The sequence below is a fragment of the Dendrobates tinctorius genome, unplaced genomic scaffold, assembly GCF_039654945.1.
Source record: "Dendrobates tinctorius isolate UK_male_01 unplaced genomic scaffold, ASM3965494v1 ptg000332l, whole genome shotgun sequence".
Lineage (NCBI taxonomy): Eukaryota > Metazoa > Chordata > Amphibia > Anura > Dendrobatidae > Dendrobates > Dendrobates tinctorius.
This window is the reverse complement of record NW_027361998.1, coordinates 15,897,740-15,921,048: the sequence shown is the minus strand read 5'-3', so window position 1 is coordinate 15,921,048 and position 23,309 is coordinate 15,897,740. Positions and strand designations below refer to the sequence as shown.

Here is a 23,309-nt window from a genome sequence, read left to right as displayed (position 1 = left end):
AGACAGTGAGTACTAGAGCGCAGGATGCGCGGGCATGGCGGCCTCAGACAGAAAGCCACAGAGAGCAGCCAGGAAGCACCCGGAAGGCAGGTGGCGATACGGACCCCAGCCCCCCCACAACCAAATACTCTGGTGACCACATTTACTGACAACAAGCGGTCAGCGAGAGAGGTCATGAGGCCCGACATGAATGGCGGAGTCTGGACACGTCGCCCCGCCGAGTGATGCTGACCGATTCCTCCTCTACAATAGAGTTTGAAGTGAGAGGATACCATATCTCCTCTCCTGACATGCCACTAACAAGCCCCCGAAAACTCAAGAACGAGCCCCCGACATCCAAGCGACGAGCCCCCGACAGCAGAGTAATGAACTCCCGACATCCCAGTGACGAGCCCCCAGCACCAGAGTAATGAACTCCCGACATCCCAGTGACGAGCCCCCAGCACCAGAGTAATGAACTCCCGACATCCCAGTGACGAGCCCCCGACATCCCAGTGACGAGCTCTCGACAGCAGAGTAATGAGCTCCCAACATCCCAGTGACGAGCCCCCGACACCAGAGTAATGAACTTCCGACATCCCAGAGTAATGAACTCCCGACATCCCAGTGACGAGCCCCCAGCACCAGAGTAATGAACTCCCGACATCCCAGTGACTAGCCCCCAGCACCAGAGTAATGAACTCCCGACATCCCAGTGACGAGGCCCCTACATCCCAGTGACGAGCTCTCGACAGCAGAGTAATGAGCTCCCAGCATCCCAGTGACGAGCCCCCGACACCAGAGTAATGAACTCCCGACATCCCAGTGACGAGCCCCCGACACCAGAGTAATGAACTCCCGACATCCCAGTGACGAGCCCCCGACACCAGAGTAATGAACTCCCGACATCCCAGTGACGAGCCCCTGACACCAGAGTAATGAACTCCCGACATCCCAGTGACGAGCCCCCGACACCAGAGTAATGAACTCCCGACATCCCAGTGACGAGCCCCTGACACCAGAGTAATGAACTCCCGACATCCCAGCGATGAGCCTCCGACATCAGAGTAACTCCTCTCCTGACATCCCACTAACAAGCCCACGACTTCCCAGTAACAAGCCCCCTACAACAGAGTAACGAGTCCTTGCCATCATAGTAACTTCATCTGACTGCAGCTCCGCATCTGACTGCAGCTCCGCATCTGACTGCAGCTCCGCATCTGACTGCAGCTCCGCATCTGACTGCAGCTCCGCATCTGACTGCAGCTCCGCATCTGACTGCAGCTCCGCATCTGACTGCAGCAGCAGACAACATGGAAGTCTGTGCATCGCTCGCAGAACCACATGCAGCAGATGAAGAGCTACAAATTTTGTAACGTAAAACAAGCTGACACGTCTCCGAGAGTCAGTCTACTGTAAAGCAGGGGAATTTGTGTGACTACTTTCGTGGCTGCACAGAAATAGCGATGACCTACAAGAAAAGGAAGGGCTGGACCGGCAGCGAGAAGCTGGCAGCAGAACACAACCGAGCAAGGTTCTTGTCAGCTGTCTTCTGCAAAGTGGGAGTGAACCGCAAACAAGTCTGTGCAGCAATAAGAGGCAGTCGCACATCCAGTTCATGGATAGTTGCCACATGTAAAGAAGTGATGGCTTCTGAGAGCGCAAGATAAGACGGTAGACAGAGAGCTCAAGATAACTCAGTAGAGACAGCGAGACATAAGTCCGTAAAGAGAGCGCGAGATAAGTCCGTAGAGAGAGAGCGCGAGATAAGTCCGTAGAGAGAGAGCGCGAGATAAGTCCGTAGAGAGAGCGCGAGATAAATCCGTAGAGAGAGAGCGCGCGAGATAAATCCGTAGAGAGAGAGCGCGCGAGATAAATCCGTAGAGAGAGAGCGCGCGAGATAAATCCGTAGAGAGCGCGCGAGATAAATCCGTAGAGAGCGCGCGAGATAAATCCGTAGAGAGCGCGCGAGATAAATCCGTAGAGAGCGCGCGAGATAAATCCGTAGAGAGAGAGCGCGAGATAAATCCGTAGAGAGAGAGCGCGCGAGATAAATCCGTAGAGAGAGAGCGCGCGAGATAAATCCGTAGAGAGAGAGCGCGCGAGATAAATCCGTAGAGAGAGAGCGCGCGAGATAAATCCGTAGAGAGAGAGCGCGCAAGATAAATCCGTAGAGAGAGAGCGCGCAAGATAAATCCGTAGAGAGAGAGAGCGCGAGATAAATCCGTAGAGAGAGAGCGCGAGATAAATCCGTAGAGAGAGAGCGCGAGATAAATCCGTAGAGAGAGAGCGCGAGATAAATCCGTAGAGAGAGAGCGCGAGAGGTCCGTAGAGAGAGAGCGCGAGAGGTCCATAGAGAGAGAGCGCGAGAGGTCCATAGAGAGAGAGCGCGAGAGGTCCATAGAGAGAGAGCGCGAGAGGTCCATAGAGAGAAAGCGCGAGAGGTCCGTAGAGAGAGAGCGCGAGAGGTCCGTAGAGAGAGAGAAGTCCGTGGAAAGAGAGAGAGCGCGAGATAAGTCCATACAGAGAGCACGAGATAAGTCCATAGAGAGAGCACGAGATAAGTCCGTAGAGAGAGCACGAGATAAGTCCGTAGAGAGAGCACGAGATAAGTCCGTAGAGAGAGAGAGCGCAAGTCCGCAGAGAGCGCAAGATAAGTCCATAGAGAGAGCGCAAGATAAGTCCATAGAGAGAGCACAAGATAAGTCCATAGAGAGAGCACAAGATAAGTCCATAGAGAGAGCACAAGATAAGTCCATAGAGAGAGCACAAGATAAGTCCATAGAGAGAGCACAAGATAAGTCCATAGAGAGAGCACAAGATAAGTCCATAGAGAGAGCACAAGATAAGTCCATAGAGAGAGCACAAGATAAGTCCATAGAGAGAGCACAAGATAAGTCCATAGAGAGAGAGCACAAGATAAGTCCATAGAGAGAGAGCACAAGATAAGTCCATAGAGAGAGCGCACAAGATAAGTCCATAGAGAGAGCGCACAAGATAAGTCCATAGAGAGAGCGCACAAGATAAGTCCATAGAGAGAGCGCACAAGATAAGTCCATAGAGAGAGCGCACAAGATAAGTCCATAGAGAGAGCGCAAGATAAGTCCATAGAGAGAGCGCAAGATAAGTCCATAGAGAGAGCACAAGATAAGTCCATAGAGAGAGCACAAGATAAGTCCATAGAGAGAGAGTGCAAGATAAATCCGTAAAGAGAGAGCGCGAGAAGTCCATAGCGAGAAAGAGCGAGAAAAAGTCCTTAGAGAGAAAGAGCGAGATAAGTCCATAGAGAGAGGGCAAGATAAGTCTACAGAGAGAGAGACCGTGAGAAAAGTTTGTAGAGCGAAAGCGCCAGGTAAGTTTGGAAAAAGAATGTTTTTTCTATTCTCAGCCATTCTGGTATCCTTTAGTTTCAATGGGGTTCAGGTTCTGGTGAAAGTTCGGGTAATGTTCTAGTACTAGAACCCAAACTTCCACGCATCCGCCCAGACCTAAACAAGACGAAGGTCTCTTCTCGTATCCTTTGTGCTGCTGGGCGGCCTCCACCGATCACAAGTGTCCTTCTAGCATATCCCACACATGATTATCAGGCTGATCCCGCCCCACAAGACCCACCGTATAACGGAAACACCCCCAACACCAGTCGTATACCGGGAACATCCCCAACACCAGTCGTATACCGGAAAAAACCCCAACACCAGCCGAATACCGAGAATATCCCCAAAACCCACGGTATACCGGGAACACCCCCAACACCCACCGTACACCGGGAACACCCCCAACACCCACCGTACATCGGGAACACCCCCAACACCCACCGTACACCGGGAACACCAGCCGTATACAGGGAACACCCCCGAATCCAGCCGTATACCAGAAAAAACACCAACACCAGTCGTATACCGGGAACACCCCCAACACCAGTCATATACCTGGAACACCCCCAAAACCAGCAGTATACCGGGAACACCCTCAGAATCCACCGTATACCGGGAACACCCCCAAAACCCATCGTACACTGGGAACATCCCCAACACAACCCATATACTGGGAACAGGGAACACCGGGAATACCCCCAATACCCACTACACACTGGGAACATCTCCAACACCAGTTGTATACCGGGAACACACCCAAAACCCACCGTATACCAGGAACACCCCCAAAACCCACCGTACACCGGGAACATCCCCAACACCAGTCATATACCGGGAACACCTCCAACACCAGTCATATACCGGGAACACCCCCCAACACCCACCTTACACCGAGAACACCCCCAACACCAGTTGTATATCGGGAACACACCCAACACCAGCCATATACCGGGAACACGTCCAACACCTGCCATATTCCAGAAATACCCCCAACACCAGCTGTATACCAGGAACAGATCCAACACCAGCCTTATACCAGGAACCCTCAACACCCACCGTATATCGGGAAAACCCCCAACACCAGCCTATACCGGGAACACGTCCAACACCTGCCGTATTCTGGAAACACGCCCAACACCAGCCATATACCGGGAACAGATCCAACACCAGCCATATACCGGGAACAGATCCAACACCAGCCTTATACCGGGAACCCCCAACACCCACCGTATACCAGGAACACCCTGAACACCAGCCGTATACCGGGAAACCCCCCAACACCCACCGTATACCGGGAACATCCCCAACACCAGTCGTATACCGGGAACACCCCCAGCACCAGTCGTATACCGGGAACACCTCCAACAACTTTCATATACCGGGAACACCCCCAACATCCACTATACACCAGGAACACCCCCAACACCAGTCGTATATCGGGAACACCCCCAACATCCACCATACACCGGGAACACCCACCGTACACCCCCAACATCCACCATACACCAGGAACACCCCCAACACCAGTCGTATATCGGGAACAACCCCAACACCCACCATACACCGGGGACACCCCCAACACCCACCGTACACCAGGAACACCCCAAACACAAGTCGTATACTGGGAACACCCCCAACACCAGCCACATACCGGGAACACGTCCAACATCTGCCGTATTCCGGAAACACCCACAATACCAGCCATACACCGGGAAAAGATCCAACACCAGCCTTATACCAGGAACCCCCAACACCCACCATATATCGGGAAAACCCTCAACACTAGCCACATACTTGGAACACGTCCAACACCTGCCGTATTCCGGAAACACCCCCAACACCAGCCATATACCAGGAAAAGATCCACCACCAGCCTTATACCGGGAACCCCCAACAGCAGTCGTATACCGCAAACACCAGCCGTATACCGGGAAAACCCCCAACACCAGCCGTATACCGGGAACACCCCCAACACCCACCGTACACCGGGAACACCCCCAACACCAGTCGTATACCGGGAACACCCCCAACACCAGCCATATACTGACAACACGTCCAACACCTCCAACACCTGCCGTACTACGGAAACTCCCCGAAGACAAGCCATATACCGGGAGCAGATCCAACACCAGCCTTATACAACCCCCAACCTCCACGGTATACCGGGAACACCCCCAACAACAGCCATATACCGAGAACACGCCCAACATCAGCCATATACCGGGAGCACATCCAACACCCACCGTACACCATGAACACCCCCAACACCAGCCATACATCGGGAACAGTCCCAACACCTGCCATATACCGGGAACACCCAAGACCTGCCGTATAAAGGGAACACCCCACAAGACCCACCATATACTGGTGTAACAGGCCAGAATATACCCCATCCCAGACTCTGCCCGGGGTTAAAGTGGCCTAGGCCACATTATACCCCTCTCCAGGGCAGAATATACTCGACTGGGGGTGTAAAATAGCCTGGGCCAGACTATGCCCGGGGTAAAAGTGAAAACCACAGAAAGAGGAAAGAATCCTCCAATATTTGAGAAAAAAACAAAACAGGCAGAGATGCTTACCTGTATAGACAGGCCTCAATACAAATGCACTAACAGGGTGCAGCAGACCCAAGTAAAATGGTAACTGCACAGGTGCAATAATACCTAATGAAACAGCTGCCTACAATCAGGGATTGGCTGTGTGGCACACCAGTGCAAAAAAATAATCCGTATGTGGCAGTGTTCACACAGGGAATGCAGAGCTTCTGGTTCACAGCCTCTTAGTAACACCATATAGGGGGGCTGCCCAGTGCTAACTAGAATGCATCCCGTGTGAACAGAGGCCACAGTGAGCAGAACCATTTGGGCCCAACTGCACCCTGAAAAGATAAAAAGTGCACAAAAAACATATCAATATAAGTAAGGTATATTATTAAGGTAAAAGTGGCCTAGGCCAGAGCATACCCTGGGTACATTCCAGTCTAGGCTAATGTACACTCCTCCAAGCCCGAATACTGGGGTGTTTCTCCTGCTCACCCACCCAAATCACATAATAGCTGTACCGTGTACTGGGACCTTTAGGACAGGGACACACGGCGACTTGGTATACGACTTTTCATTCCTGGCCTTAGACTAACAAGTCCTTGCTACGATATAAACGTTTCAAGGCAAACACTGACAACATGAAAACGACGATGCTTATTTTCAAGATATAGTGCATGTTCTGCTGGTGACTGCGGAATGTGTCAACCAAGCCATGGTGACCTGCTTGAAAATGTTCCATCAGGTTGTCAATGATCGAGTTCACAAACTCTCTTCCCTGGTGGCTAATCAGAGTGTCCATACAGCCAAGGCGGCAAGTAACGGCGTACAAAAAGCCTGCCACTGACTTGGCCTTCTTGTCTGGAAGAGCTGCCGCTTCTGCGCACTTCATTTACATGCGCCGCTCATTATGTCCGCGATTAGGGACAGCTGTATGGGGTATATATAGAGGGATGACTTGTGCACAGCCCCCTGAGGAAGCCCACGCGAAACGCGCGTTGGGGCTGCACGTTTCTGACCTTTCACTGGGACCAATTTGGGTGAGATTTCATTGTGTGCTGGGTGATTCTTTTGGCAACTTCTAGGATGTTTATGGGACCATATTCCTGGTGATATAAATTGAGCTGATAATACCCATACTGATTTTTGTGAATGCCCAGCACCATGATAGTGTCATTACAGGTTTATATATAGATTACATTGTTATGTGTGCTTTATAGTCTCTGAAGCCCTGGTCCACATAATTTTGTGAATGTGTCAGATTAATGGTCATGTGTCCTTCACTTTTGAATTTTGAAAAAAATTTTTGGATTGAATATCTATTGTTATGAAATAAAATTTATATTTTTTTATGGGTAATTGTACTCCTTTTTCTTTTGTTTACATGGTTCTATTTGGAGTATACCATTTTAGTGGTGTATTTTATTGATTTAACCCCTCTTTTCTGGATTTTTTATTCATAGTCTGGGACGGGGTATATTCTGTCCTGTACACCCCATACAAGACCCGCCAGATACTGGGAACACCCCACAAGACCTGCTGTACACCGGGAACACCCCACAAGACCCGCCATGTACCGGGAACACCCCCAACACCAGCCATAGATGTAGAACACCCTCAGTACCTGCCAAATATCGGGAAAACCCCCAACACCTGCCGCATACTGGGAACACCCCACAAGACCTGCAGTATACCGGGAACACCCCAAAAGAGCTGCCGCATACTGGGAACACCTCACAAGACCTGCAGTATACCGGGAACACCCCAAAAGAGCTGCCGCATACTGGGAACACCCCACAAGACCTGCAGTATACCGGGAACACCCCAAAAGAGCTGCCGTATACTGGGAACACCCCACAAGACCTGCAGTATACCGGGAACACCCCAAAAGAGCTGCCGTATACTGGGAACCCCCCACAAGACCCGCCGTATACCGAGAACACCCCCAACACCAGCCATAGATGTAGAACACCCTCAGTACCTGCCAAATATCGGGAAAACCCCCAACACCTGCCGCATACTGGGAACACCCCACAAGACCTGCAGTATACCGGGAACACCCCAAAAGAGCTGCCGCATACTGGGAACACCTCACAAGACCTGCAGTATACCAGGAACACCCCAAAAGAGCTGCCGCATACTGGGAACACCCCACAAGACCTGCAGTATACTGGGAACACCCCAAAAGAGCTGCCGTATACTGGGAACACCCCACAAGACCTGCAGTATACCGGGAACACCCCAAAAGAGCTGCCGTATACTGGGAACACCCCACAAGACCCGCCGTATACCGAGAACACCCCCAACACCAGCCATAGATGTAGAACACCATCAGTACCTGCCAAATATCGGGAAAACCCCCAACACCTGCCGCATACTGGGAACACCCCACAAGACCTGCAGTATACCGGGAACACCCCAAAAGAGCTGCCGCATACTGGGAACACCTCACAAGACCTGCAGTATACCGGGAACACCCCAAAAGAGCTGCCGTATACTGGGAACACCCCACAAGACCTGCAGTATACTGGGAACACCCCAAAAGAGCTGCCGTATACTGGGAACACCCCACAAGACCTGCAGTATACCGGGAACACCCCAAAAGAGCTGCCGTATACTGGGAACACCTCACTAGACCCGCCGTATACCGAGAACACCCCCAACACCAGCCATAGATGTAGAACACCCTCAGTACCTGCCAAATATCGGGAAAACCCCCAACACCTGCCGCATACTGGGAACACCCCACAAGACCTGCAGTATACCGGGAACACCCCAAAAGAGCTGCCGCATACTGGGAACACCTCACAAGACCTGCAGTATACCGGGAACACCCCAAAAGAGCTGCCGTATACTGGGAACACCTCACAAGACCTGCAGTATACCGGGAACACCCCAAAAGAGCTGCCGTATACTGGGAACACCTCACAAGACCTGCCGTATACCGGGAACACCCCAAAAGAGCTGCTGTATACTGGGAACACCTCACAAGACCTGCCGTATACCGGGAACACCCCAAAAGAGCTGCTGTATACTGGGAACACCTCACAAGACCCGCCATATACCGAGAACACCCCCAACACCAGCCATAGATGTAGAACACCATCAGTACCTGCCAAATATCGGGAAAACCCCCAACACCTGCCGCATACTGGGAACACCCCACAAGACCTGCAGTATACCGGGAACACCCCAAAAGAACTGCCGTATTCTGGGAACACCTCACAAGACCTGCCGTATACCGGGAACACCCCAAAAGACCCGCCATATACCGAGAACACCCCCCAACACCAGCCATAGATGTAGAACACCCTCATTACCTGCCAAATATCGGGAAAATCCCCAACACCTGCCGCATACTGGGAACACCCCACAAGACCTGCAGTATACCGGGAACACCCCAAAAGAGCTGCCACATACTGGGAACACCTCACAAGACCTGCCGTATACCGGGAACACCCCAAAAGAGCTGCCGTATACTGGGAACACCTCACAAGACCTGCCGTATACCGGGAACACCCCAAAAGAGCTGCCATATACTGGGAACACCTCACAAGACCCGCCGTATACCGAGAACACCCCCAACACCAGCCATAGATGTAGAACACCCTCAGTACCTGCCAAATATCGGGAAAACCCCCAACACCTGCCGCATACTGGGAACATCCCACAAGACCTGCAGTATACCGGGAACACCCCAAAAGAGCTGCCGCATACTGGGAACACCTCACAAGACCTGCCGTATACCGGGAACACCCCAAAAGACCCGCCATATACCGAGAACACCCCCCAACACCAGCCATAGATGTAGAACACCCTCATTACCTGCCAAATATCGGGAAAATCCCCAACACCTGCCGCATACTGGGAACACCCCACAAGACCTGCAGTATACCGGGAACACCCCAAAAGAGCTGCCGTATACTGGGAACACCTCACAAGACCTGCCGTATACCGGGAACACCCCAAAAGAGCTGCCGTATACTGGGAACACCTCACAAGACCCGCCGTATACCGAGAACACCCCCAACACCAGCCGTATATTGGGAACACCCCACAAGACCCGCCGTATACCAAGAACACCTCCAACACCTGCCGTATATTGGGAACACCCCACAAGACCTGCCGTATACTGGGAACACCTCACAAGACCCGCCGTATACCGAGAACACCCCCAACACCAGCCGTATATTGGGAACACTCCACAAGACCCGCCGTATACCGAGAACACCCCCAACACCAGCCGTATATTGGGAACACCCCACAAGACCCGCCGTATACCAAGAACACCCCCAACACCTGCCGAATATCGAAGAAAGCTCCCAACACCTGCCGTATACCAGGAAAACCCCGAAACACCTGCCACATACTGGGAACACCCCAGAAGAGCTGCCGTATACCAAGAACACTCCACAAGACCCACCGTATACCGGGAACACTCCCAACACAAGCCGCATACCGGGAACACCCCACAAGACCCGCCGTATACCGAGAACACCCCCAACACCAGCCGTATATTGGGAACACTCCACAAGACCCGCCGTATACCGAGAACACCCCCAACACCAGCCGTATATTGGGAACACCCCACAAGACCCGCCGTATACCAAGAACACCCCCAACACCTGCCGAATATCGAAGAAAGCTCCCAACACCTGCCGTATACCAGGAAAACCCCGAAACACCTGCCACATACTGGGAACACCCCACAAGAGCTGCCGTATACCAAGAACACTCCACAAGACCCACCGTATACCGGGAACACTCCCAACACAAGCCGCATACCGGGAACACCCCACAAGACCTGACGTATACCGAGAACACCCCCAATACCTGCCGTATATTGGGAACACTCCACAACTCCCTCCATATACCGGGAACACCCCACAAGACCCGCCGTATACCAAGAACACCCCCAACACCTGCCGTATATTGGGAACACCCCACAAGACCTGCCGTATACCGAGAACACCCCCAACACCAGCCGTATATTGGGAACACCCCACAAGACCCGCCGTACACCGAGAACACCCCCAACACCAGCCGTATATTGGGAACACCCCACAAGACCCGCCGTACACCGAGAACACCCCCAACACCAGCCGTATATTGGGAACACCCCACAAGACCCGCCGTACACCGAGAACACCCCCAACACCTGCCGTATATTGGGAACACCCCACAAGACCCGCCGTACACCGAGAACACCCCCAACACCAGCCGTATATTGGGAACACCCCACAAGACCCGCCGTATACCGAGAACACCCCCAACACCAGCCGTATATTGGGAACACCCCACAAGACCCGCCGTACACCGAGAACACCCCCAACACCAGCCGTATATTGGGAACACCCCACAAGACCCGCCGTATACCAAGAACACCCCCAACACCTGCCGAATATCGAAGAAAGCTCCCAACACCTGCCGTATACCAGGAAAACCCCGAAACACCTGCCACATACTGGGAACACCCCACAAGAGCTGCCGTATACCAAGAACACTCCACAAGACCCACCGTATACCGGGAACACTCCCAACACAAGCCGCATACCGGGAACACCCCACAAGACCTGACGTATACCGAGAACACCCCCAATACCTGCCGTATACTGGGAACACCCCACAACTCCCTCCATATACTGGGAACACCCCACAAGACCCACCGTATACCAGGAACACCCCGAAACTCCCTCTGTATACAGATAACACCCTACAAGACCCGCCGTATACCAAGAACACCCCCAATACCTGCCGTATATTGGGAACACCCCACAAGACCTGCCGTATACCGGGAACACCCCCAACACCTGCCGTATACTGGGAACACCCCACAAGACCCACCGTATATCAGGAACACCCCGCAACTCCCTCTGTATACAGAGAACACCCTACAAGACCCGCCATATACCAAGAACACCCTCAACACCTGCCGTATACTGGGAACACCCCACAACTCCCTCCATATACTGGGAACACCCCACAAGACCCACCGTATACCGGGAACACCCCGCAACTCCCTCCATATACTGGGAACACATACCGGGAACATCCCACAAGACTCGCTGTACACAGGGAACACCCCACAAGACCCGCCGTATACCGGGAACACCCCACAAGACCAGCCGTATACCAGGAACACCCCACAAGACACGCCGTATACCGGGAACACCCCACAAGACCTGCCGTATACCGGGAACACCCCACAAGACCCGCCGTATACCGGGGAACACCCCACAAGACCAGCCGTATACCAGGAACACCCCACAAGACCCGAAAAATACCGGGAACACCCCACAAGACCTGAAAAATACCGGGAACATCCCACAAGACCCTTCGTACACCGGGAACACCCCACAAGACCCACCGTATACCGGGAACACCCCACAAGACCCTTCGTACACCGGGAACACCCCAGGTGCTTTTTGGAGGTGACCCGCTCCTCTAGACCCGGGTTCGGCCCTCGTCTCGGTCGCTCAGTCCTTTACATTTCTGGTTTTTCTTCCTTCAAACAGATCAACTTTAAGAAGTGATTGTTCACTAAACTCCCCCCAGAGAATCATGGAACAATCCAGAGAGCGACCCCCCCCCAGTCCCAGTCTCCTGAAGTCGCAGGCAGGCGAGGGTTAAATGGTATGAATCCCCTCGCTCCCTCCAGATTTATACAGGGGCCCCGAGTGCAGGAAACGACCGCAGCAAAATGTTCTATAAAAAGACACCTTGATTCGGGCAGTGTCGCTGCGCAGCGCCGGTTACCACGGAGACGCCAGTGATGTGTCTGCAGCACAATGATGTGCACTGGAGACTCCCGACCGGGCAAAGAGCGAGAGAGCGCCACGATGTGCAGGGAGACTGCCGCCATCTGCAGAGAGACCGCCGCTACCTGCAGAGAGACTGTCGCCATCTGCAGAGAGACCGCCGCCACCTGCAGAGAGACCGATGCCACCTGCAGAGAGACCGCCTCAATCTGCAGAGACACCGCCGCCACCTGCAGAGACACCGCCACCACCTGCAGAGACCGCCACCACCTGCAGAGACCGCCACCACCTGCAGAGACCGCCACCATCTGCAAAGAGACCGCCACCATCTGCAAAGAGACCGCCACCATCTGCAAAGAGACCGCCACCATCTGCAAAGAGACCGCCACCATCTGCAAAGAGACCGCCACCATCTGCAAAGAGACCGCCACCATCTGCAAAGAGACCGCCACCATCTGCAAAGAGACCGCCACCATCTGCAAAGAGACCGCCACCATCTGCAAAGAGACCGCCACCATCTGCAAAGAGACCGCCACCATCTGCAAAGAGACCACCGCTATCTTCAGAGAGACCACCGCCATCTGCATAGAGACCGCCGCCATCTGCAGAGACAACGCCGCCACCTGCAGACGGACCGCCTCAATCTGCAGAGACCGCCACCACCTGCAGAGAGACCGCCACCACCTGCAGAGTGACCGCCGCCACCTGCAGAGAGACCGCCGCCACCTGCAGAGAGACCGCCGCCACCTGCAGAGAGACCGCCGCCACCTGCAGAGAGACCGCCGCCACCTGCAGAGAGACCGCCGCCACCTGCAGAGAGACCGCCGCCACCTGCAGAGAGACCGCCGCCACCTGCAGAGAGACCGCCGCCACCTGCAGAGAGACCGCCGCCACCTGCAGAGAGACCGCCGCCACCTGCAGAGAGACCGCCGCCACCTGCAGAGACCGCCGCCACCTGCAGAGAGACGCCACCTGCAGAGAGAGACACCACCTGCAGAGAGACACCACCTGCAGAGAGAGACCACCTGCAGAGAGAGACCACCTGCAGAGAGAGACACCACCTGCAGAGAGACCTCCGCGATGTGGAGACCTCCGCGATGTGCAGAGAGACCGCCGCCACCTGAAGAGAGACCTCCAACACCTGAAAAGAGACTGCCGCCACCTGCAGAAGAGAACATAATCTGCAGGAGACCGCCACCTGCAGAAGAGACCGTGATCTGTAGAAGAGATCGGGACCTGAAGATGAGACCTCGCACATTTTAGAAGAGATCACACAGATATCTACAAAGACAGCACACAGCAGAAAAGACTGACGACCGCTACAGTGACAGCGCACAGCACAAAGCAGAGTGTAGTCACAGCAGAAGAGACGGCGCCGACTGTGAAAGAGACAGCGCACACAGCAGAAGAGACTGTAAACATCGAAGAAGAGACGACGCTGACTGTGAAAGAGACAGCGCACACAGCAGAAGAGACTGTAGTCACAGAAGAGACGCCGCCGACTGTGAAATTGACAGCGCACACAGCAGAAGAGACTGTAGTCACAGCAGAAGAGACGCCGCCGACTGTGAAAGAGACAGCGCACACAGCAGAAGAGACTGTAGTCACAGCAGAAGAGACGCCGCCGACTGTGAAAGAGACAGCGCACACAGCAGAAGAGACTGTAAACACTGAAGAGACGACGCTGACTGTGAAAGAGACAGCGCACACAGCAGAAGAGACTGTAGTCACAGCAGAAGAGACGCCGCCGACTGTGAAAGAGACAGCGCACACAGCAGAAGAGACTGTAAACACTGAAGAAGAGACGACGCTGACTGTGAAAGAGACAGCGCACACAGCAGAAGAGACTGTAGTCACAGCAGAAGAGACGCCGCCGACTGTGAAAGAGACAGCGCGCACAGCAGAAGAGACTGTAAACACTGAAGAAGAGACGACGCTGACTGTGAAAGAGAGAGCGCACACAGCAGAAGAGACTGTAAACACTGAAGAAGAGATGACACTGACTGTGAAAGAGACAACTCACACAGCAGAAGAGACTGTAAACACCGAAGATGAGACAACGCTGACTGTGAAAGAGACAGCGCGCACAGCAGAAGAGACTGTAGTCACAGCAGAAGAGACGCCGCCGACTGTGAAAGAGACAGCGCACACAGCAGAAGAGACTGTAAACACTGAAGAAGAGACGACGCTGACTGTGAAAGAGACAGCGCACACAGCAGAAGAGACTGTAGTCACAGCAGAAGAGACGCCGCCGACTGTGAAAGAGACAGCGCGCACAGCAGAAGAGACTGTAAACACTGAAGAGACGACGCTGACTGTGAAAGAGAGAGCGCACACAGCAGAAGAGACTGTAAACACCGAAGAGATGACACTGTGAAAGAGAGAGCGCACACAGCAGAAGAGACTGTAACAACTTATACAAAGGCATCAAAGAGCAAAAAAGACTGCAATGACCTCTACAGAGACAGCAATGATTGTGGAAGAGACCGCTCAGACATCTATAAAGACAGAAGAGACTGCGCCAACCTCTACAGAGACAGAACACACCACAAAAGAGACAACACAGACTGCTACAAAGACCACACTGACTGCAAGATAGTGCTGAAGGCCTGGCTTAGCGCCATTGTGATCTTTGGGCAGCAGATGAGGTGCGGCTGTCAGGCGTGAGGCCTCACAATCTGACATGGTGGCACCCAGGGCAGTAGGGAAGCCCCAGGGGGCCACAATGTGCACCTCCTCACGTGACACTATGTGCTCGCAGGTATCAGCCCGATGACCTCACACAAGTCCGAGTGACCCATCAGCTTATATACAGTCGTGCACCAGCAGAGTGAGGACCGACTCGCCCCAGTGGTCACAGAATAGGGCCACATAGCATCAACAGAGGACCCCCCAGCTAGCACACCAGTGCATTCTGGGAGAGAAGTGCCCCTGCCGGAGGGAGGAGCCGCCTGGGTGGGCGCCGCCCTCACTATGAGCGCTGCTGTGAATCTGTGCCTCCGCCAGGGAGGAGCCTGGGTGGGCGCCGCCCTCACTATGAGCGCTGCTGTGAATCTGTGCCTCCGCCGGGGAGGAGCCTGGGTGCGAGCTGCCCTATGAGCGCTGCTGTGAATCTGTGCCTCCGTCGGGGAGGAGCCTGGGTGGGCGCTGCTGTGAATCTGTGCCTCCGTCGGGGAGGAGCCTGGGTGGGAGCCGCCCTCACTATGAGCGCTGCTGTGAATCTGTGCCTCCGTCGGGGAGGAGCCTGGGTGCGAGCTGCCCTATGAGCGCTGCTGTGAATCTGTGCCTCCGTCGGGGAGGAGCCTGGGTGGGCGCTGCTGTGAATCTGTGCCTCCGTCGGGGAGGAGCCTGGGTGGGCGCCGCTCTCACTGAGTGCTGCTGTGAATGTGTGCCTCCGTGGGGGAGGAGGCTGGGTGGGCGCTGCTGTGAATCTGTGCCTCCGTCGGGGAGGAGCCTGGGTGGGCGCCGCTCTCACTGAGTGCTGCTGTGAATGTGTGCCTCCGTGGGGGAGGAGCCTGGGTAGGTGCCGCCCTCACTGAGTGCTGCTGTGAAGCAATGACGGAAGCTCTGCCTCCACGGGGGAGGAGCCACCTTGGTGGGGGCCACCCTCACTATGAGTGCTGCTGTGAATCTGTGCCTCCATGGGGGAGGAGCCTGGGTAGGTGCCGCCCTCACTATGAGTGCTGCTGTGAAGCAATGACGGAAGCTCTGCCTCCACGGGGGAGGAGCCACCTGGGTGGGGGCCACCCTCACTATGAGTGCTGCTGTGAATCTGTGCCTCCATGGGGGAGGAGCCTGGGTAGGTGCCGCCCTCACTATGAGTGCTGCTGTGAGCAATGACGGAAGCTCTGCCTCCACGGGGGAGGAGCCACCTGGGTGGGGCCGCCCTCACTATGAGTGCTGCTGTGAACCTGTGCCTCCGGGGCGGTTTTCCTACCTCTTTCTTCCAGCGGGCCAGCCACTCATCTCTCTTCCTCTTGCTGATGTAATATGGGTCCCCAGCCTGGAACGGCAGCCGCGGCATCGGCCTCTGACGCAAACTCGACTCTCGGCCCACCTTTCCACGCAGCCGGCGGCGGTAACCCTGCTCAAGAGAAAACACCACCTGAGTTACAGGGCCCATGACAGTCCACCCAGCCTCCCTGCACAACGGCGCCTCCCGCTGTCACTGCTACGCTGAGGAGGATACAGGGGGTCCGGAGAGTATTCAGACCCATTTACATTTTCCACTCTCTGTTTCATTGCAGCCATTTGGTAAATTCAAAAAAGTTGGGAACTTTTTTTCTAATTTACCAAATGGCTGCAATGAAACAGAGAGTGGAAAATTTAAAGGGGTGTGAATACTTTCTGGACCCCCTGTACATCGTAGCAACATTGTTAATACAGTCTTATATCATCAGGTGGGCCGTCACGTGACCATTAGCCTAAACCTACAAGAACAATACGGAAGGTAATGACGCCCCTCACCTCTGACGTGTGGGAGTCGGAGTCCTCGTCTTCTTTCTCTGAAAGGCAAGAACAAAATGAAAAGATGACACACTGTGACGAAACCACCAGAAGCTCCACCATGCTTTACACAGCAGCCCTGCTCCAGTACGATCGGCTGCTCTGTCCCCCATGCTTTACACCAGGCCTGCACAACGTGCAGGCTGTATGTGGAGTATATAGTGCTGCCCGCGGAGCTCCCATGAGACGCCGCTCCCTCCTCGCTCAATTCAAATGTATACCAGTTTGAAAGAAGCAAATACACTGGAAAACTGTGGCGCGAGGACGGGGGCAGAGCGGCGCGGGGACAGGAGACAGAGCGGGGCAAGGACAGGGGGCAGAGCGGCGTGAGGACGGGGTAGAGCGGCGCAGGTACGGGAGACAGCGGCGTGAGGACGGGGTAGAGCGGCGCGAGGATGGGGGACAGAGCGCGGCAAGGATGGGGGGCAGAGCAGCACAAGGACAAAGGCACAGTGGCGTGCGGACGGGGGTCAGAGCGGCGCGAGGACGGGGGCAGAGAGGCGCAGGGACGGGAGACAGAGTGGGGCAAGGACGGGGGCAGAGCGGCGCGGGGACAGGAGGCAGAGCGGGGCAAGGACGGGGGGCAGAGCAGCGCAAGGACAACGCAGCACAGGGACAGGGGCACAGTGGCGTGCGGACGGGGTCAGAGCGGTGCGCGGATGGGGGCAGAGCGGTGCGCGGATGGGGGCAGAGCGGTGCGCGGATGGGGCAGAGCGGTGCGAGGACGGGGGCAGAGCGGCGCAAGGACGGGAGGCAGAGTGGAGCGAGGACGGGGGCAGAGCAGTGCGAGGATGGGGGGCAGAGTGGCGCGAGGACAGGAGGCAGAGCAAAGCAAGGACGGGGGCAGAGTGGCGCTAGGACGGGGGCAGAGCAGAGCAAGGACAGGGGCAGAGCAGCGCTAGGACGGGGGCAGAGCGGAGCAAGGACGGGGGCAGAGCGGTGCGCGGATGGGGCAGAGCAGTGCGAGGACGGGGGCAGAGCGGCGCAAGGACGGGAGGCAGAGTGGAGCGAGGACGGGGGCAGAGCAGTGCGAGGATGGGGGGCAGAGTGGCGCGAGGACAGGAGGCAGAGCAAAGCAAGGACGGGGGCAGAGTGGCGCTAGGACGGGGGCAGAGCAGAGCAAGGACAGGGGCAGAGCAGAGCAAGGACAGGGGCAGAGCGGAGCAAGGACGGGGGCAGAGCGGAGCAAGGACGGGGGCAGAGCGGAGCAAGGACGGGGGCAGAGCGGAGCAAGGACGGGGGCAGAGCGGAGCAAGGACGGGGGCAGAGCGGAGCAAGGACGGGGGCAGAGCGGAGCAAGGACGGGGGCAGAGCAGAGCAAGGACGGGGGCAGAGCAGAGCAAGGACGGGGGCAGAGCAGAGCAAGGACGGGGGCAGAGCAGAGCAAGGACGGGGGCAGTGCGGCACGGGGACGGGGGCAGTGCGGCACGGGGGCAAAGCAGCGCTCGTCTGTGCTAGCCCGATGTGCCTTGGCGTGATGAAGTCAGCATGCTGCCAATGTCATCACGCTGCTGGCGATGGGCCAAAGAGGCAGCGGGGACAGGGGCAGGTAAGCGCTCCAGGACCCGAAGATGATAGGACATTTTAGCGTAATGAGGGACACTATGGAGGCCATTAAGGAGCAACGGGGAACATTATGGGACAATGGGGAACAATATGAGACAACGGGGTCATTATGGGACAACAGGGTCATTATGGGACAAGGGGGTCATTATGGGACAATTAGGGGAATTGTGAATGAGGACTTAGCATGGTGTATGGTTGGGACCTTATGGAGAGGGGTAGTATATGGGGGGATATTTTGTGCAGGAAGCACAATGAGGGGCAATTATTTATTTATTGGCGCAGCATATGGAAGATATTTATATTTATGGGGTAGTATAATGATACTTTTTATTTCAAAGGCCATCATGTTAGAATGTGCTGCTGGAGCAGAGAAAAGAGACGAGGTCTGGGTGTAAAATCCCATTATAGCGCCCATACTACACAAAGACAAAAAGGATGGAAACGGCTTGAACCAGAGAAGATGTCACCCATAAGATACCTGGATGCAAGCATTTATTAGCGACAGACAGTGACTGCGTCTCTTCAGTGCTGTGGTTCCTGTATGTTCCGCAGTCTGATAATGGCTAGTAACAACAACTCCCAGTATCTCCATTGTTAAAGACATACTGAGAATTGTAGGTTCAAGCAATACAATTATATGGGGCTGACCTGACACGGCAATTAATCGCTGTACTAAGTTTGCTGCTGTATACATTCACTGACGGTGGTTCTGGCGCAGCATTCATGTACTGACAGAGGTTCTGGCGCAGTATTCATTTACTGACAGTGGTTCTGGCGCAGTATTCGTTTACTGACTGTGGTTCTGGTGCAGTATTCATTTACTGACTGTGGTTCTGGTGCAGTATTCATTTACTGACTGTGGTTCTGGTGCAGTATTCATTTACTGACTGTGGTTCTGGTGCAGTATTCATTTACTGACTGTGGTTCTGGTGCAGTATTCATTTACTGACTGTGGTTCTGGCGCAGTATTCATTTACTGACTGTGGTTCTGGTGCAGTATTCATTTACTGACTGTGGTTCTGGTGCAGTATTCATTTACTGACTGTGGTTCTGGTGCAGTATTCATTTACTGACTGTGGTTCTGGTGCAGTATTCATTTACTGACTGTGGTTCTGGCGCAGTATTCATTTACTGACTGTGGTTCTGGCGCAGCATTCATGTACTGACAGTGGTTCTGGCGCAGCATTCATGTACTGACTGTGGTTCTGGCGCAGCATTCATTTACTGACTGTGGTTCTGGCGCAGCATTCATTTACTGACTGTGGTTCGGGTGCAGCATTCATTTACTGACTGTGGTTCTGGTGCAGTATTCATTTACTGACTGTGGTTCTGGTGCAGTATTCATTTACTGACTGTGGTTCTGGCGCAGTATTCATTTACTGACTGTGGTTCTGGTGCAGTATTCATTTACTGACTGTGGTTCTGGTGCAGTATTCATTTACTGACTGTGGTTCTGGTGCAGTATTCATTTACTGACTGTGGTTCTGGCGCAGTATTCATTTACTGACTGTGGTTCTGGCGCAGCATTCATGTACTGACAGTGGTTCTGGCGCAGTATTCATTTACTGACTGTGGTTCTGGCGCAGCATTCATGTACTGACAGTGGTTCTGGCGCAGCATTCATGTACTGACTGTGGTTCTGGCGCAGCATTCATGTACTGACGGTGGTTCTGGCGCAGTATTCATTTACTGACTGTGGTTCTGGCGCAGCATTCATGTACTGACAGTGGTTCTGGCGCAGCATTCATGTACTGACTGTGGTTCTGGCGCAGCATTCATGTACTGACGGTGGTTCTGGCGCAGTATTCATTTACTGACTGTGGTTCTGGCGCAGCATTCATTTACTGACTGTGGTTCTGGCGCTGCTTTCATGTACTGACAGTGGTTCTGGCGCAGTATTCATTTACTGACTGTGGTTCTGGCGCAGCATTCATGTACTGACAGTGGTTCTGGCGCAGCATTCATGTACTGACTGTGGTTCTGGCGCAGCATTCATGTACTGACGGTGGTTCTGGCGCAGTATTCATTTACTGACTGTGGTTCTGGCGCAGCATTCATTTACTGACTGTGGTTCTGGCGCTGCTTTCATGTACTGACAGTGGTTCTGGCGCAGTATTCATTTACTGACTGTGGTTCTGGCGCAGCATTCATTTACTGACTGTGGTTCTGGCGCTGCTTTCATGTACTGACAGTGGTTCTGGCGCAGTATTCATTTACTGACTGTGGTTCTGGCGCAGCATTCGTGTACTGACAGTGGTTCTGGCGCAGCATTCATGTACTGACAGTGGTTCTGGCGCTGCTTTCATGTACTGACAGTGGTTCTGGCGCTGCTTTCATGTACGCTGCTTTCATGTACTGACAGTGGTTCTGGCGCTGCTTTCATGTACTGACAGTGGTTCTGGCGCTGCTTTCATGTACTGACAGTGGTTCTGGCGCTGCTTTCATGTACTGACAGTGGTTCTGGCGCAGCATTTGTGTACTGACAGTGGTTCTGGTGCAGCATTCGTGTACTGACAGTGGTTCTGGCACAGCATTCATTTACTGACTGTGGTTCTGGCGCTGCTTTTATGTACTGATGTGTAAATGTACTGTAATGTGTGTGGTTTTAGTTATGTATTCATGTAAATACCACTTTTTATTTTTTTTTCGACACTTGGGATTTGCTCAGTATGGCAATATGGCCAAAATGTTGTGCATCTCTGCTTTTCAATGACAGATGATTAAAGCCAGGACAGAGGATTGTCAGACTACTGATGAGAGGAGCCTCCGTAAGAGGGACAGGCTTTGTCACCTCCCCTTGCGTCACTGAACGGAGCATTTTTTTTTTTACCTAAGAGATGAAAGTCAGGTACAATTGTATCCAGGCAAACAGAGTTCTCAGTGGTCGCGAACCTCCAGGCATGTCATGTATGGGGCGCACTGACCTCTTTCAGAGCTCTCGTCTTGGCTTCTCCTCCCTCGCTTCCTATTGGCTGTGCACTCCTCCATGTCATGAGGGTTGCTGTCATCGCTCAACGAGCAGCGGCCATTCTCCAGCATAGACTCCACGTACATCTCGTCCTCCTCCTCGTCCTCCTCTTCTTGGTGGACCTTCCTGTCCTTAGGGCTGGTCGCAGGGCCAGCTCTCTCCGGTGCGGGCGTCTCTGACGACTCCACTTCTCCGTTGGGCACAGGATCAGGGTGGCTGGTTTTTTGGGACGTGTGGCACTTAGGGACTGAGGCAATGTCTTTGGATGCACTGACTGTTTCCACCTATAAAGAGAAAGAGAGAAAATGAAGGAGGCGAAGATGGAGGCAGAAACACAAGTCCCAGACACCATGGGAGCCATCCAAAATACAGGCTAACACCACTAGAGGGCAGTCGCATTAGATACGAGTATCTCATCCTCCAATCACCTCCAGAGCTGCACTCACTATTCTGCTGTTACACAGTGTCTTATCCTCCAGTCACTTCCAGAGCTGCAGCCACTATTCTGCTGTTACATCGTGAGAGAGAGAGAGAGAATTTATCAGCCGCCAGAACAGAGTTTAGGGTTAAATTTGCGGCTGAGTGAAGTCCTTCGGGCATGCGCAATGACAAATGCGGATCCGGCTGCCCGAAAAAAACGCTGCATGGTCCGTCCGGGCATGTCGGCGGACACCAAAATTTTGGCGGATCCGCAAAAAACGGATCCAACGGATGGCCATCAGTCAAGATCCGCCGGTAATGCAACTCAATGGGAAAAAAAACGGATCCACCAAGCAAAATGGCGGATCCGTTTTTTTGGCAAAATGTCCGATTTTGACTGATGGTCACAAACTGATGTGTGAAACAGGCCTAAGACAACCCTAGCTTACGCTCCCATACCCATCAGGCAACAGCAGGGTCTCCAGGAGACAGCAATGGGCAAAAATCACCAACAATCAAGATTCAGCGGCGGACGGGCAAAGTGCTAAAGTCAGCAGGGAAAATCCAGAGACGCCCCTGGCAAGAGAGGTGGTCAGGGGCACATAGCCAGATCCAGGACACTGACTGCGGCCACAAAAAACCCAGCTACAACACCGAGACAACGAGGCCACAACACCGAGACAACGAGGCCACAACACCGAGACAACGAGGCCACAACACCGAGACAACGAGGCCACAACACCGAGGCCACAACACCGAGGCCACAACACCGAGGCCACAACACCGAGGCCACAACACCGAGGCCACAACACCGAGGCCACAACACCGAGGCCACAACACCGAGGCCACAACACCGAGGCCACAACACCGAGGCCACAACACCGAGGCCACAACACCGAGGCCACAACACCGAGGCCACAACACCGAGGCCACAACACCGAGACAACGAGGCCACAACACCGAGACAACGAGGCCACAACACCGAGACAACGAGGCCACAACACCGAGACAACGAGGCCACAACACCGAGGCAACGAGGCCACAACACCGAGGCAACGAGGCCACAACACCGAGGCCACAACACCGAGGCCACAACACCGAGGCCACAACACCGAGGCCACAACACCGAGGCCACAACACCGAGGCCACAACACCGAGACACCGAGGCCACAACACCGAGACAACGAGGCCACAACAC

At 54.1% G+C, this 23,309-nt stretch overlaps 1 protein-coding gene across 2 annotated transcripts in view; it reads right to left on the bottom strand.

Annotated features, from left to right (window-relative positions):
* Window positions 1–23,309, bottom strand: part of DNMT3A (DNA methyltransferase 3 alpha) — a 243,543-nt gene that overhangs the window by 89,964 nt on the left and 130,270 nt on the right. For both annotated transcript variants that reach the window (XM_073562042.1, XM_073562041.1), the window contains exons 4-6: window positions 21,648–21,975; window positions 17,119–17,156; window positions 16,589–16,735 (exon numbers count right to left, since the gene is read on the bottom strand). In XM_073562042.1, the coding sequence (XP_073418143.1) occupies window positions 16,589–16,735; window positions 17,119–17,156; window positions 21,648–21,975 (513 nt within the window). The remainder of the gene's footprint in view (window positions 1–16,588; window positions 16,736–17,118; window positions 17,157–21,647; window positions 21,976–23,309) is intronic.